At 56.9% G+C, this 13,815-nt stretch overlaps 1 protein-coding gene across 2 annotated transcripts; it reads right to left on the bottom strand.

Moving 5' to 3' along the window:
* Positions 1–799: 799 nt before the first annotated feature.
* AK1 (adenylate kinase 1) lies at positions 800–10,551 on the bottom strand. 2 transcript variants are annotated; one of them, XM_061200955.1, is made up of 7 exons: positions 10,466–10,551; positions 7,445–7,483; positions 5,850–5,885; positions 5,507–5,670; positions 4,646–4,762; positions 2,339–2,530; positions 800–2,093 (listed from the first exon to the last, which is right to left on the bottom strand). In XM_061200955.1, the coding sequence occupies exons 2-7, from the start codon at positions 7,449–7,451 to the stop codon at positions 2,025–2,027; spliced, it is 585 nt and encodes a 194-aa protein (XP_061056938.1). In that variant the 5' UTR covers positions 7,452–7,483; positions 10,466–10,551; the 3' UTR covers positions 800–2,024. The 2 variants fall into 2 exon arrangements, with proteins under 2 accessions (XP_061056938.1, XP_061056937.1); XM_061200954.1 differs by lacking the exons at positions 7,445–7,483; positions 10,466–10,551 and adding an exon at positions 6,224–6,295.
* Positions 10,552–13,815: the final 3,264 nt, after the last annotated feature.

Here is a 13,815-nt window from a genome sequence, read left to right as displayed (position 1 = left end):
AGGCTCGCGGTGGCAAGGATGGGGTGGTGGTAGTTACTGGAGCTGTTAAAATTTTTGTGCTTTTTTCAAGTTTTCAAGGGTTTTTTTTTTCTTTAGTAAATAAAGTGATTCCATGGTGAATAGTTTGGGTCAGCTTAGGTTTTCATAAACTGAAGACACACCTGAATTAATGAAGCTGTAATTTTAAAAAATGAAGATATTGAAGACAATTTTGTCAGGTGGATTTCTCTTAGCTTTTTATCATCTTGGGGGCATGTTTTTCCACTCATCCTTGGGCAGCTACACAGCCCCCAAATACCAAATACCCCAGCTTTCTTTGATTGCTGTCTAGGGGAACCAACCCCCTTCCACTTCCCAGGGTACCACCGAATGACCACCCTCCCACCCTGCGCAGGACAGAGCTGACTGAGCAAATGGAGTAGGAGGTCACATTTTGGGGTTAGAAGAAGGGGCCCAGGAGACAACCTCGACAGAGGACGTGTGTGTGCACGTGTGTGTGTGTGCACGTGTGTGCGTGTGCACATGTGTGCGTGTGCATGCGTGTGTGCGTGTTTTAGCCCAGTTTGACAGATGCGACTTGGAGACCCCGAGGTGGGCGGTCACAGAGTGAGTTGGGGCTTCCCGGCGCGCCCCAGGTGGCACGGGGCACAGAAAGACCAGCTGCAGAGACCTTCGGCCCACACCCCACCCAGGGCCGCATGATGCCTGCCTTCTCGAACCTATCTCCCCTGTGCTATCATTTATTGATTTCGTGTTCTTCTTCCAATAGACTCATCTTTTAAAACTTAAATACGTTTATTTTAAAGGAAAGTTTAAATAACTACTGTAAATGGAAAACCAGCCGCACTTGCTGTAGGTAGAAGAGGACACACAGGGGCACCATCAGCCCCGCACAGGATTTCGTTCCAGCTGGGGATGCCCTGCTGAAGGCTCTCTTGGCTTTAAAGGGAGCCAGCTGGGCTTGGGACAGGTGTTAGGGACACGTGAGCACCAATGGAGACTCTCTCCGTGCTGAGGTCAAAGAGTGAAAGAGAACAGAAGAGGGAAGATGCTTCTCCCCAGGGGATTCCGGGGCAGCCCCAGAGCAACCCAGCCCTGCACCTCCCTGAGGCTGCTCTGGTCTCCGGTCCCACAGGCCACGGTAACTGACCACCCACACCCCTTGCTCAGTGTGTTCTCATCCTAACCTTGAAGGAGGGTTGGGGGAGGGGGAACTGATCCTAATTCAGATTTGGAAATGGGCTCAGGAAGGGCAGGCTGTGACCTGTCCAGGACTACATGGTGGGATATCCTTCAGGTCTCACCTCATCAGGGAGGCACCTCTGACCATGACCCCCCATTCAATCCCGATGCCCTTTCCGGACCCTCAGAGCTTCTTGCACCAAGGAGGCCAATTCGCTGCCCACTCGGCCGGCTGATGTGTGCTGCCCCCACTGCCCAGGAAGCCCTCCCACAGCCCATGACCACGCTGCCTGCTCCAGCCCAGTCCCCAGCAGGGGTTCGGGACAGAAAACACGCTCGGAGAGCTAAGGGGCTCAGGACCAAGGCCACACGACAAGGATGCAGAGGAACCCAGGCCAGGGCCCAGCTCTGCCTGACCACGAGTCCCCGAGAGCCAGGACCACTCCTCAGTCACCCAGTGTCCCCAGGCCTGGCACAGCCCAGGCCCAGCACGCCATGTGTGAGGAAGGGCCCTGCGTCTTCCAGCGGAGCTAGGAGAGGGGCGCCGGCTGAGGTGGGCTGAGGGGCCCGAAGAGGAACGGGAAGGGGAGGGGCTGGGGACTCAAGGCTGGGGTGGCCACGCCATGTGAATCATCCCTGATGGAATCAAAGAAAAAGGAGTAAAACTGAATGTCCTTGGAAATTCATTTAGTGCTCGGCTGTCCATGAAAACAGGATAAAGTGGCTTCCTCTGCCTGTGCTGCAGCCGGGCAGGGTGGAAGCGCTGAGCTCAGGCTGGGAAGGCCTTGAGTCAGGACGAGGGTGGGGCCGGGCTCTGAGCTGGGGAAGGGGCTCCAGCTTTGCTACTTGAGGGTGTCCAGGTGGGTGCAGACCTGGGAGAAGACACTGTCCACGGAGCCTTCGGCATTGACCTGTGGGGAGATGGGCCATGAGGGCAGGATGCCGGGGAAGGCTAGGTGGGCCCCACCGAGGCAGGGGGCTGACCTCTCCCGGAAGCCAGGCCAGGCTCCCCGAGCCCAGCCACAGTGGACAGCAGCCCCTCATCCAACCAGTGGGGAAACCAAGGCCCAGACAGGAGAGCTGGCCCAAGGTCACAGCAATTTGAGGCCAAGCCAGGCAAAGACCCAGGTTTCCTAGGGCCCCCTCGGGCCCGCACCTTGCGAATGATGCCGCGTTTCTCGTAGAAAGCGATCACGGGCTCTGTGGCCTTGTAGTAGGTCTCCAGGCGCTTCTTGATGGTCTCTTCATTGTCGTCCACACGTCCGCTGGTCTCTCCACGCTTCAGGAGCCGCTTGGTCATGGTCTCGGGGCCTGCGTCCACGTACAGCAGCAGCGTGGGATGTCCGATCTGCGGGCAGGGCACTATTTACAAGGGCTTCATTCCTGCCCCCTGGAGCCATCTCCTCCCCATCTTCCCACTTCTGAGTCCCCACTGAGACCCACTCGGACCCTCAAGCCCTTCCTGCAAGGCAGCCTGAGGGACCTTCCTAAAACCAATCTGCCCTGCCCCTCCCCTGCTCAAACCTCTTCCATGGCTCCCCAGTGCCCTCAGGAGAAAGTCCTAACTCCTTACCTGACCTACCCTTCCCACCCTCCTCATCTCGTGCTTCTCAGTCCTTTGCTCTCCTGGCTTCAGCCACACGGACTGTCAGTGGTCTGGGCTCTCATCCACCTCCTCCCTTGCCAGGCCTTTGCTCATGCCGGGAACCTTGACCAGGAACGCTTTCCCTCAATACCAAGTGCTCGCCTTCAGATTTGAGCTAAAATCTCATTCCTCTAGGACAGTCTTTGCAGATGCCCACCCCCCCCACCCCCCACCATCCCAGCTCTCTGGGACATGCTCTTCCAGTCCCCTTTACTTCTGCCTCGAGCTTGTCTCAGGAGGGCCTCTGGTTATTTACTTAAGGTCCCTCTCCCAGCCAGGCCTGGAGCCCCCGAGGGCAGGTAGGTGCGTCTTATACCTGCAAGGCTGGATATGAACTTGACAAAGGAATAAGGAGGGCTGAGTGAAGGGGCGAGGGCCTGCTGAGCTCTGGGGGTTCTGAACAATGTCACTGTCATTGCAATAAGCATTTCATCCGCGGGGAAGATTTGGAAGGGCCAGAAGGCCGACCAGTCCTCCTTCGGTGAGGCCCAGGCGCCCCCTGGTGTCCAGAGCTAAGAAGACCAGGTGCCCAGCCCGCACAGTAGCACTCACAACAACCCCAGGAGGGATGGGTTAACTTTCATTAACCACATTTTCTAGATGTGAGCCTGAGGGCCTGAGGTGACATCATGCATCTGGTACATCAGGACATGCCTCAGGGCTGCCTGGCGTCTGACCTCAGGGTCCATGGCCTCCTAGTCTGAAGGAAACCCAGCCAATCCCCATTGCATAGATAGGGAAACTGAGGCCCAGACCAGGACAGACACTTTCTTGAGGTCTTGCAGCCATTTCGAGGTCATGGAATATAATATCCTCCCTCTGGATGAGGTTCAAAGCTATGGAAGCCCAAAGATGGCCCAGCCTCACAGAGACAGGCAATGGGGATGGAGGTCTGTCCTGCCCCAGCCCCCTAAGATGCCCGGTCCTCCCCGCAGGCATTCCCGCTGCCGAGAAGCCCTCCCTGAGCCCGCACCCACCCTTAGAGGTCAGCAGACCTCTCTCTCCTCCTAGGCACTTGCAGTTTCATCTGTTTCCCCCATATGGCCTGTGACATCAGAGGTATTGGTGTATGTGTGTGCAACTGTGTGTGCACATATGTGTGCATCTCTGTGCATCCCTGTATCTGTATGTACTGCATCCATGCACACACGCTGCATGAGTGTGCGTGTGTGTACATTACATGCCTGTGTACATGTGTGCATGTGCCTCTGGCCTTGTGCATGTGTAAGTGTCTGTACCTGTGTGCACATGTACGTGTGCTTGTATGCCTGTGGGCACATGTGCCTGCACATGTGTGTGTTTGGGTGAGGTGCTCCCCCACTGTGGAAAGTCTTCCTGGGGGACACCCATGCCAGGCAGCCCAGAGCCCTCATCCTCAAGGCTCACTCTTTCCAGCCAGACTCCCCGTGGCGCCTGGAAGGAGACTAGATGACCCTCTGTGGCATTCGAGGCCTCAGCCCGGCCTGAAGGTCCCCACCCACATCACTGCCGGTTGCCCTGCCCCACAGATTCTGTTCTCTCCACACCAGCGTGACCCTTCCAGCCCTAGCCATGCTGTTCCCTGCCCCTCTGATCGTGTGTTTATGGGGTGCCAAGCCCCACTTTTGAAGGATGCATTCTCTCTAATCCCCACGCTGCCCCTCAAGGCAGCTGCGAACTGTCTGTCCCCATTTTGCAGTTGGGGACACTGAGGTTCAGAGAGGCAGACTGGCTGGCCCAAGGCCTCAAGCAGCTGAGCTGGAACCTGCGGCCAGGTTTGTGAATTCCCCAGCCTTTGCCTGCCCATCCCATGTCACAGCTCCATGAGGTTGCACTTACCCTCCGCTCAAACTCTTCTCCCTGTTGCACCTCCCGGGGGTAGCCGTCGATCAGGAAGCCTTTGGAAGTATCTACCTTGGCCACCATGGCGTCTCGGAGCATGTCCAACACTGTGTCCTGGAGGCGTGGCAAAAGAAGGCGGAGTCATGAGCCCCTATTCTCCACCCCCTCCTTGGGCCTCTGCACGCGGCCCCACAGCCTGAAACGCCTTCTGCCCTAACACACATTTCCCAAACAAGCCTCCCTCTCCAGGAAGCCTTCTGTGAACTGTGACGACTTGATTGATTGATTGAATCATTCATTCATTTGTTCATTCATTTCTTCATTCACTCAATAATATGACTGAGCCCCTCCTCCCAGCCTCCTGTCTGGGCCCTGAGGACACAGCTGTGAACAAAGCAGACCTTCCCTGCCCTCCGCAAACTCACAGTCTGCTGAGGGGACAGACAATTACACAGTTGATTTATAGTTTCCAAGCATGACATGGGTTATACGGGCAAAGAAGGGAGGCTACTGGAGTATAAAGTTGGCGGGAGGGGGGGTCTTAGCCTAAGTCTGAGGAGTCAGCAAGGTATGAAAGATGAGAAGGAAAGAACATTCCAGGCAGGAAAGAGTGTGACCAGTGTGAGGGGACAGAAAGGCCAGGGTGGTGGGAGTCTGGAAGGGTTGGCAGGGCAGGTCCTGGAGGCTCTTGGGAGCTTCCAGAAGGAGCTTTCTGCCAAGGGCAGTGGGGACCCTCAGGAGGGTTCAGAAACAGGGAAGGTCATGGCCAGCCTTGCTAGTGTGTCATGGGCTTTACTGGCTGGTGTCCACTCAGGGCCACCATCACCCCCAACCCTCACCCTGCCGGGGCCCACTCACCAGTGGCACCAGTTGCCCCTTCTCCATGATTTCCGACAGCATCTTGCCCCTGGCTGAGCCTGAGCTGACCTCAGCCCGCAGGAGGTCCCCGGTGGAGAGGTGGGTGTAGCCGTACTTCTGGACAATCTTCTCACACTGGGTGCCCTTCCCCGAGCCAGGCCCGCCTGCAAGCGCCCGCCCATTCAGAAGCCCCGAGAAATGGGACCCCTGCAGGGACAGGGTCTGCCCGGGTCACCCAGTGAAGCGCGGGCAGAGCCCAGGGTGCAGCCCCAGGCCCAGGCTCCCACCAAGCCCTGCACAGCCCCGCCCTGCCTGCTGCCTCACCCGCCTGCCTTGGACTCACCCACCACAAAGATGATCTTGGTTTTCTTCAGCTTCTCTGTGGGAGAGAAAAGGGAAGTAGAGCTCAGTGAGTCACTGGACAGAGAACCAGAGGTACCTCTGGGATCCCAGGCCTGTGCTGGGCCCCTGGCAGTTGCACACACACAGCTCATGGTCCCGTCAGAGAGGCAGATGAGTCGGCCCAGAGTGAGGGATAATGGGGCGAGGAAAACTCAGAGACTGGGACAGGCCAGGGAGAAGAGGGTGTTCCAGGCAGAGAGGCAGAGGCCTGAAGGCTACGGGCTCAGCACACGCTGTGAGGGTGCCCCTCAGGGGCTCAGACGCCAACCCTCGCGGCCCCTCCCTGTGGGCAGCTGGACCGAGACGCCCGGTCACCTCGGGCGTTAGCGTCTTCCACGCTGCGGGCGTCTGGTGCCGAGCAGCAGGCCCGCATGGTCCTGCTCCGCCGTGTCCCCTACCCTTCCCCTCCCAGGCCCTGGGCCAGCCTGCCGCCTGCCTTCCCTGGGCGGTACCAGTGTGGAGTTGGCAACCACAACAGACGTTGCCCTGGAGACGGTTGCCGGGGAAGAGGGCTCTGGTGGGCACGTGGAACCCTTGCCCGGAGAGGGAGGGAGCTTACGTTTCAACCTCTATCTCAGAGCTCAGCAAGACCGTAGCCCCACCAGAGAGAGGGGAACCTAGGCCTAGAGGCAGGGGCCTGCTCCAGGGATGCCAGAGCTAGGACTGGGGCCGGGGCCTCTTCCCAGGCTGCCAGGCCTTCCCCACTTCTCAGGGAAGTAGGAGCTCGCTGTGTGCACTTAGGAAAGAAGTCCCTGCCCCAGTGGGGAGGTGAGCTCGGCAGTTCCCCAGGGTCCTCCCAGCCACGGGGCTGGAGGTCTAGAGGAGCTGCCGAAGAACAAGTTCTGTGGGTCCCCATCGTCTGCTGCCGTGTGATGGGCACAAGCCTGGCCGTGGGGGGAGGCCACAGCCCAGTGGCAGCGGATGTTCAGAGGCCCGGGGGTGGAAGGATGACCGCCGGCCTCAGGCCGCAGCAGCAGCCAGGACAGCTGGGTTCCTTTAAGAGCCGCCCAGGCCGAGGCTCAGCGCCAGGGAGGGATGGGTGGTGCTGCCAGGAGGCGGGCCAGCCGGGCTCTTGGCCCACGTCTCCCTCCAGGTCCCAGCCTGTAGGAGCCAGGAGGGCCCAAGACATCCTCAAGACCCACCCCTGCTGGTCCGGGAGAGGGGCAGGAATGTGTCATTGTTTGCCTTGGCATTTGCACTCTTGGGGCCTCTCCACAGGGCAGGCCGTCCCTCACCAGTGCCGCCTCCCTCTCCAGAAAGAGCCAGAGATTCAGCTCTATAAATACCAGTGTAGGAGGTGAGCTGTGGGGCCCTTAGGAGCCTCAAGGAGGCCTCTTCCCTTCTAAAAGTAATCCTGGAGCTGGTATATCCCGCGAGAGGCCTGAGGAGAATGCTGGAGGCCCCCAGATAGGCCCCTTCTAGCAGCCCTAGAGCCACGTCCAAACCTCCCCAAATGTCTCCCAAAAGCCCACCCCTTAAACAGATGGGCACACTGAGGCCCAGGCTGTGAGCAGGAAAAGAGAGGAGCTTCCGTACCTTCCATCCTGCCGAGGTCTGGGGAGCTGAGTCAGCACTCTGCAAGACAAGGGCACAGGCGGGGCGGGTGAGGGGGATTCTCCTGCCTCTGCTCCCGCCCAGCCACATAGTGTGGCTAGGCCCTGACCGTCTTCTGAGGGTGGAGGGGTCCTTGGGGGCAGGGAAGGCCCAGGAGGCTGGGAGAACTTGACAAAGTCCCCTTTCCTCTGGGTGCCTCCACTGTCCTGTCCCTGCATCCTCCCTCTGGAGCCAGACAGCAGGGGCAGCACCGAGGGGCACAAACAGCCACACAAGCAACCACTGAGCTGCTCCCCTTGCAATTCCCAGAAAACAGGCCCTGGGTCCTGCATCTGCCCGACGACTTGACAACGCTCCCCAGGGCCGGGAGGAAGGCCCGGAGGCAGGCGGGTGGGAGGGGAGCTGCACGTGTCCTCACCTGGGATGAGGTTTGGACCAGGATGCTCAAAGGGACACAGAGGCCCAGGGTGGGAGAGAAATTTGCCGGGCTGCTCACGTGGTCACAGCCTATACGGTCCTCAACTGAGGGGGTCCCCAGGCTCTCACCCTTGCACAGGCCCAACTTCCACCCCTGATGTGGCCCCTGCCCACGCCTTCCCCTCAGTGTGTAAATCAAGCCCAATGCCTCCTGGGACACCCCCGCTCTGCATCCACAGCCCCAGGGGTCTCCCTCCACCTTCCCTTCCCATCAGTGTCTTCAGAGTTACTGCAACACATCTTTGGCCCCCACTTCTTTACTCCCCACCCACCAGCCCTCCCCAAGGCCGCCAGCAACCATCAGAGACACTCTTGCCTTGGCCTTTGACCCTCAACCCTTGGCCAGCATTCCTCCTGCCGGGGACGTCCCCACCCGGGCCCCCTACTCCACCCTCTCACTTTTGGCGTCAGGTTCCCAGGACCCCCATCGCTGCTCAGCCAGCCCAGGCCTCCTCTCCCAGCCCCAAACATCTACAGCCCCTGGACAGGCCCAGAGACCCCGCAGACCCCGAGCCTCTAAACAGTCCCTCCCATGTCCCCAGCATTGTGCCCTATCACCCAGCCAGAGGCTGCAGTCAGAGCGAACGCCCTTCTCCCCACGCACATCCACCCCACACACGCAAGTCCCAGCCCTCCGCTCCTGAACTTCCCTCCAGTCTGCGTCCTCACCGCCACTGCCTTGTTCCAAGCAGGGGACCTGGCCACTGCTCCAGCCTCCCGTGGGCCTCCTCACCTCCATACCCCACCAGGCAATCTGCAGGGTTTTCTCTGACAAGCATCTCAAACCACGTCTTTACCTGCTTAAAACCCTTCCATGTATGGCCCCCTCAGTCCCCAAAATAAACCCTAACGTAGCTGACCGGGCCCAACGAGCTGGCCCCCAGCACCTTCTGCAGCCTTATCAGCCACTGCTTGAACTGCTTCGATCTCCCTCACCCACCACGACCGTGTCCCACTCCAGGGCCTGGCTAATATTGCACCCAACACCTGGATGCCCTTCCCCAAGGTGCTACTGCTTAGGACTCAGTTCAGGTGTCACCTCCTTCAGGAAGCCTTCCTGGACTCTGCTCTCCACTCTCACACTGGCAGGTGACCGTCGCCCAGCATCACACACACCACACCGTACTGGGCCTCTCTGTTGTATACTGCAGGCCTGTGTCCACCACACTGGGCCTGGCCCCGGCTGAACACAGCGCTGGGAGCCTCACTCCATCCTCACAGTCACCTTGGGAGGGAAGTGAGGCTTGGAGAGGAGGAGAGACTTGCTCCAGGGCCTGGCTGGGGTCACACTTGGGGCTACGTTTTCTGCTGCCCTGGGCCTGGCACCCACTAGGTCCTTTAGCAGCTTTGCTGACCGTCCCGCTGCTCATGGGGTATGAGTTATAACCTCTTTCCTGCTGAGTGTGCTTAAGGAAGAGTAGGAGCTGCCAGTGCCCCTCTGCAGCTGGTGGGGGAGGGAGAGGGTCCCCAGGCCAGGGACAGCCTGCAGCGACACCCTGAGGAGTGTTCCCGACCCCACCCTGCCCTGCCCGCTCCTGGTAACCTAAGCCCCTCTGTCCTGCTGGCACCTGCCATTTCTTGGTCCAAAATAACTTGGGTTGTGAGGAGTCCTCACAGAAGCCAGGGGTCCAGGACAGAGTTGGGTTACGGGCTCCGCACCCAGGCCTTATATGGCCCCCAAATCAGGGCCACGGCAACTCCTAATATGACTGGGTGGTCTGCTGAGGGGCCTGGGGAGCTGAGGCCCAATGGGACAGCGACTTCATCTCAATCACAAGGTAAGGCCAGGGCAAGACCCAGGTCTCCCAGCTTCTGACCAAGAGCAGCATTTCCAGTGGTTGGCAACTGGCTAGGGTTCAAATCCCAACTCTATCACTCAGCTGTGTGACCTTGGGCAGCTGGTGTACCCTCTCTGGGCTTGTACCCTCAGGCCCAGTCCTGCTGCTGCTGGAGAGTCCTAGGTAGGTAACTGAGCAGCACTCAGGAAAGGCCCCATGGGCTGTCCCAGGGCTCCCACAGGGCCCCTGCCTTTCAGGAGGCTGGGGCAGGGGGCCAAACATCCAGGGGGCTTCCCGTCCCCCCAGCACTCAAAATGACATGACAGGGTAGCTCCTCCCATCACCTAGGTTGCCCCTGCCCAGGTCCTCGGGGCAGGGAGTCCAGCCACAGCTCACCCTCCCAGTCCCCAGCTGGGACGTGCCAAGGGCAGGGACCTGGAGCCCCAAGAGTGCCGGCAGGACAAAGGGGTGACTGTCGCGGAGGCTGGGAGGGAGAGCAACATACACACACACACACATCCGCAATGGCACACACAGTGTGGCACAAATACCCAGAGCAGAGCCTGGGGAATACAGGCAAGCAGATGCATACAGATCACAACCATGGATACAAACACACAGCCACACAAACCCCGAGGATACCCTGACACACACAAACACGCACCCGCCAGGTGCGTGCGGCTTCCCCACTCCCCGCAGGGGCACCCCACACACGTGCACAGGCACACACACACGGGCACACACTGACCTGAGGGAGGGGTGCGGGTGGGCACCGGGGACAGTGCGTGCCCTGCCCGTCCTCGCCGGCCGCCCGCCCGCAAAGGCGACTATTTATAAGGCTGTCAGCAGCGCACGGCATGCCGGGAGCCAGCGCTCCTTGATGGCAGGGAGGGAGGGACAGAGGGAGGGAGAGCGGACCGGGAAGGGAGGGGGCACTGGACCAGAGCGGAGCCCTGCTGGGAAGCCAGGCCGGGCGCCCTCGCCCGTGCACCTGCAGGTGGCTGTGCCTGCACACGCATAGGGTACTTTACAGCTTCCCCAGGGTTTTTCATTCCTTCGTTACCCGCACTGTGCCCGCATCACTCCAGGGGGACGGGACCAGGCTTCCTGTACGACAGCTGGGGAAACATGCCCAGAGAGGAGAGGCTCTTTGCACAAAATCCTACAGCAAATTGGTGGCAGAGAGAAGCCAGAACCAGGGATGGAGGGCACCGAGGCATGGATTCTGGGGGATTTGCTGGCTGGACAAAGTTCCCCAGCCCCTCCTCGGATCCTGTCCAGAGGCCCCTGGGCCAAGACCCACCTGGATCTCCTCCTCCTCTGTTGGAAGGGACCCAAGAGCTCCTCTGGGACGGTAACTTCCCGGGACTCCAAAGACCACCCACATACCCATCTCCGAGGCGGTGGCTGTGTAGATTATAAAAAAACCCAGCCCTGCTCCCATGCAGCTGCCAGGCAGCTCCCAGTGAGACCGTGTGAGGATGTGGGTCATTCAGAATGCTGAGGGCACCCAGATGGGGGACTGACAATCCTGATAAAAAAGAACGGCTCCCATTAATGAGACTCAGTGGGCACCAGGTGCCTGGCAGAGCACTGGACTCAGACCATGTCTGTCAATCCTTAAATACAGAGAAGGAAAGTGAGGGTCACAGTTGTAAAAGAGCTTGCCTGGGGTTCCCAGGTAGAGAGTGATGTATTTACCCAGCATTTTGCATGAGACTGGGACACAGCAATAGGTGCCCAATGATGTAGCAGAACAGAGATGAGAGCCTAGGACCATGCAGCTTCAGAACTCAGGCACTTGACCACTAGACCCCATCACAACCTTGAAGGCAGCAGCCCCAGATGGAGGGGGTTGAATTTGGAATTTGTCTTGCAGGCTCTTCCACAAAAGAGCCATGGAAGGTGTTTAAGCAAGAGGATGAGACTATCAGAAGGGTGAGACCACCTTAGATGGGTGGTTTCTTAGCAACAACAGCAGCCTGGACACCAGGAGGCCTGGGCCTAATCCCAGCACTGCGACCTGTGACATCAGACAAGGTTCTTATTCATTGGGATTTTAGTTTCGCCATTTGTGGGAGAGGTGAGTAGTGGGTCAGAGAGTCTGCCTTAGAAATTGTTTGAAAGGCCCTCTCGAAAGCTGTAGGTGGTTGTGTGAACTGGCAAATTGATGATGGGGAAAGCAAATTGATGATGTCAATCAAACTTTCAAATGTGTCTTTCTATTCTTAGGAATCACACAAGTGGGCGCAAAACGTGTACAGGATGTTCTCTAGTGCCAGTGGAGACTGACTGATGGGAGGGACAGTGGCACAGACAGTGACGCTGGGGAGACGGCAACTGCCCTAGAGTCAGCTAGAGAAAGGAAGCTGGAGGTCTGTGTAGCTGGTGGGGCAAGAGAAAGAGGCAAAAGGCCCAACAGCACTGATCTTATCCCACCTTCATGAAAACAATTCTAAACATGCGGATGTGTATGTGCGTGTGTGTGTAAAATCTAACCCTAGAATTTATTTTTATTTTTTATTTTTTTTTGCATTTTAACATCTCTGAAATCGGGCGCAGTGGTTAAGAATCCACCTGCCAATGCAGGGGACAAGGGTTCAAGCCCTGGTCCGGGAACATCCCACATGCCGCAGAGCAACTAAGCCCGTGGCCACAGCTACTGAGCCCGTGTGCCACAACTACTGAAGCCCGCGCGCCTAGAGCCCGTGCTCCGCAACAAGAGAAGCCACGACAATGAGAAGCCCGTGCACCACAATGAAGACCCAACACGGCCAAAAATAAAAACAAACAAATAAATAAATTTCTAAAACAAAACAAAAATCTCTGAAATCGTTTTGTCTTATAATCAAATCAATGGTATCTTAAAGTTGACGAACTACAGCAGAACTGAGAGAGCAGCTGTGCGCACAGGATCGCCTGGGTGGGGGTAGGACTTTCACTTCTTACTTAAAGGCTTCGCCATGCTTTTTTTTTTTTTTTTTAAATATAACAAGCATCTATAGATGTACCTTGAGGACATGATGCTAAGGGAAATAAGCCAGTCACAAAAAGACAAATATTGTATGATTCTACTTATACAAAGTATCTAAAGCAGTCAAATTCATAGAAACAGAAAGTAGAATGATAGTTACCAGGTGCTGAGGGGAAAGGGAGAATTTCAGATAGGCAAGATGAAAAATTTCTGGGGATCTGTTTCACAACAGTGTAAAAAAACTTACTACTACTAAACTGTACACTTAAAAATGGGTAAGTGGTAAATCTCATGTGCTTTTATTCCACAATAAAAAAACCTTAAAAATCTTACAAACTGAACAAAAAATATTTTAAGTACCTGTTTTAATTATTTCATTTGCGCATGACCTATGGATTTTCCACCAATGCTGGGATATTAAAGTTTCAGGATTTTTTTCCCGGTTACACTCTAAAGAAAGAAAAAAAGGGAGAGGGGAAGGGAGGGAGGGAGGAAGGCAGGAGAGAAGTAGGGAAGGAGAAAAGGAAGGAAGGGAGAGAGGGAAAGAAAACAAAGTACACGGAAGAAAAATCTGGAAGATTAAACCCTAGACTGTCAACAGAGAATAGGACTGGGTGATACCCTCGCTTTCCATCTTACAGTGTTTGTATAGTTCAAGTTATTTTAAAACATAAAAAAATACCTAAAACATAACCATACAAAATGAAACCAATTTTTAAAAAACATTTTAAAATATTCTAGCTAATAAAGAATTCCAATGAGCCAGCATCGGGGGATATATCTGGGGTGGCCACTCTCTGAGGTGCACAGCTGGATCCATGCGTCCAGCACATGGGGCTCAGGTGTGGGGCTGCCCTGGGCGGGCCTGGCTGGACCGCAGAGCATCCGCAGGAAACAGCTGGAGTGGCTGCTTCGGGCAGCACATGTGGGGTTTGCAGCTGGTGGGAGATGCCCCCTCCCCCAAGGAGGAGTGGGGGGTAGGGGCCTCACAGGGGTAACTGGGTAAAAGAGTTCATGGGAGGGCCCTGAACCCCAAACTAGGAGGTGGATTTGGTCCTGACCACAGTGGGAAGCCAGTGAAGTTTTCAGAGCAAAGCTGGCCGTGATGAGGTGGCTTCAGGAAG

The sequence above is a fragment of the Eubalaena glacialis genome, chromosome 9, assembly GCF_028564815.1.
Source record: "Eubalaena glacialis isolate mEubGla1 chromosome 9, mEubGla1.1.hap2.+ XY, whole genome shotgun sequence".
NCBI classification, from domain to species: Eukaryota; Metazoa; Chordata; class Mammalia; order Artiodactyla; family Balaenidae; genus Eubalaena; species Eubalaena glacialis.
This window is presented reverse-complemented; position numbering and strand designations above follow the sequence as displayed.

Bases quoted from the DNA above. Each gene is read 5' to 3' on its own strand.
- AK1 (XM_061200954.1), bottom strand. From the start codon at position 6,281: ATGCGGGCCTGCTGCTCGGCACCAGACGCCCGCAGCGTGGAAGACGCT. The intron at 5,886-6,223 runs GTGACCGGGCGT...TCTCTCCCACAG, and splicing joins GGAAGACGCTAACGCCCGAG to AGAAGCTGAAGAAAACCAAG. The intron at 2,531-4,645 runs GTAAGTGCAACC...CCCTGCCCGCAG, and splicing joins GAGAAGAGTTTGAGCGGAGG to ATCGGACATCCCACGCTGCT.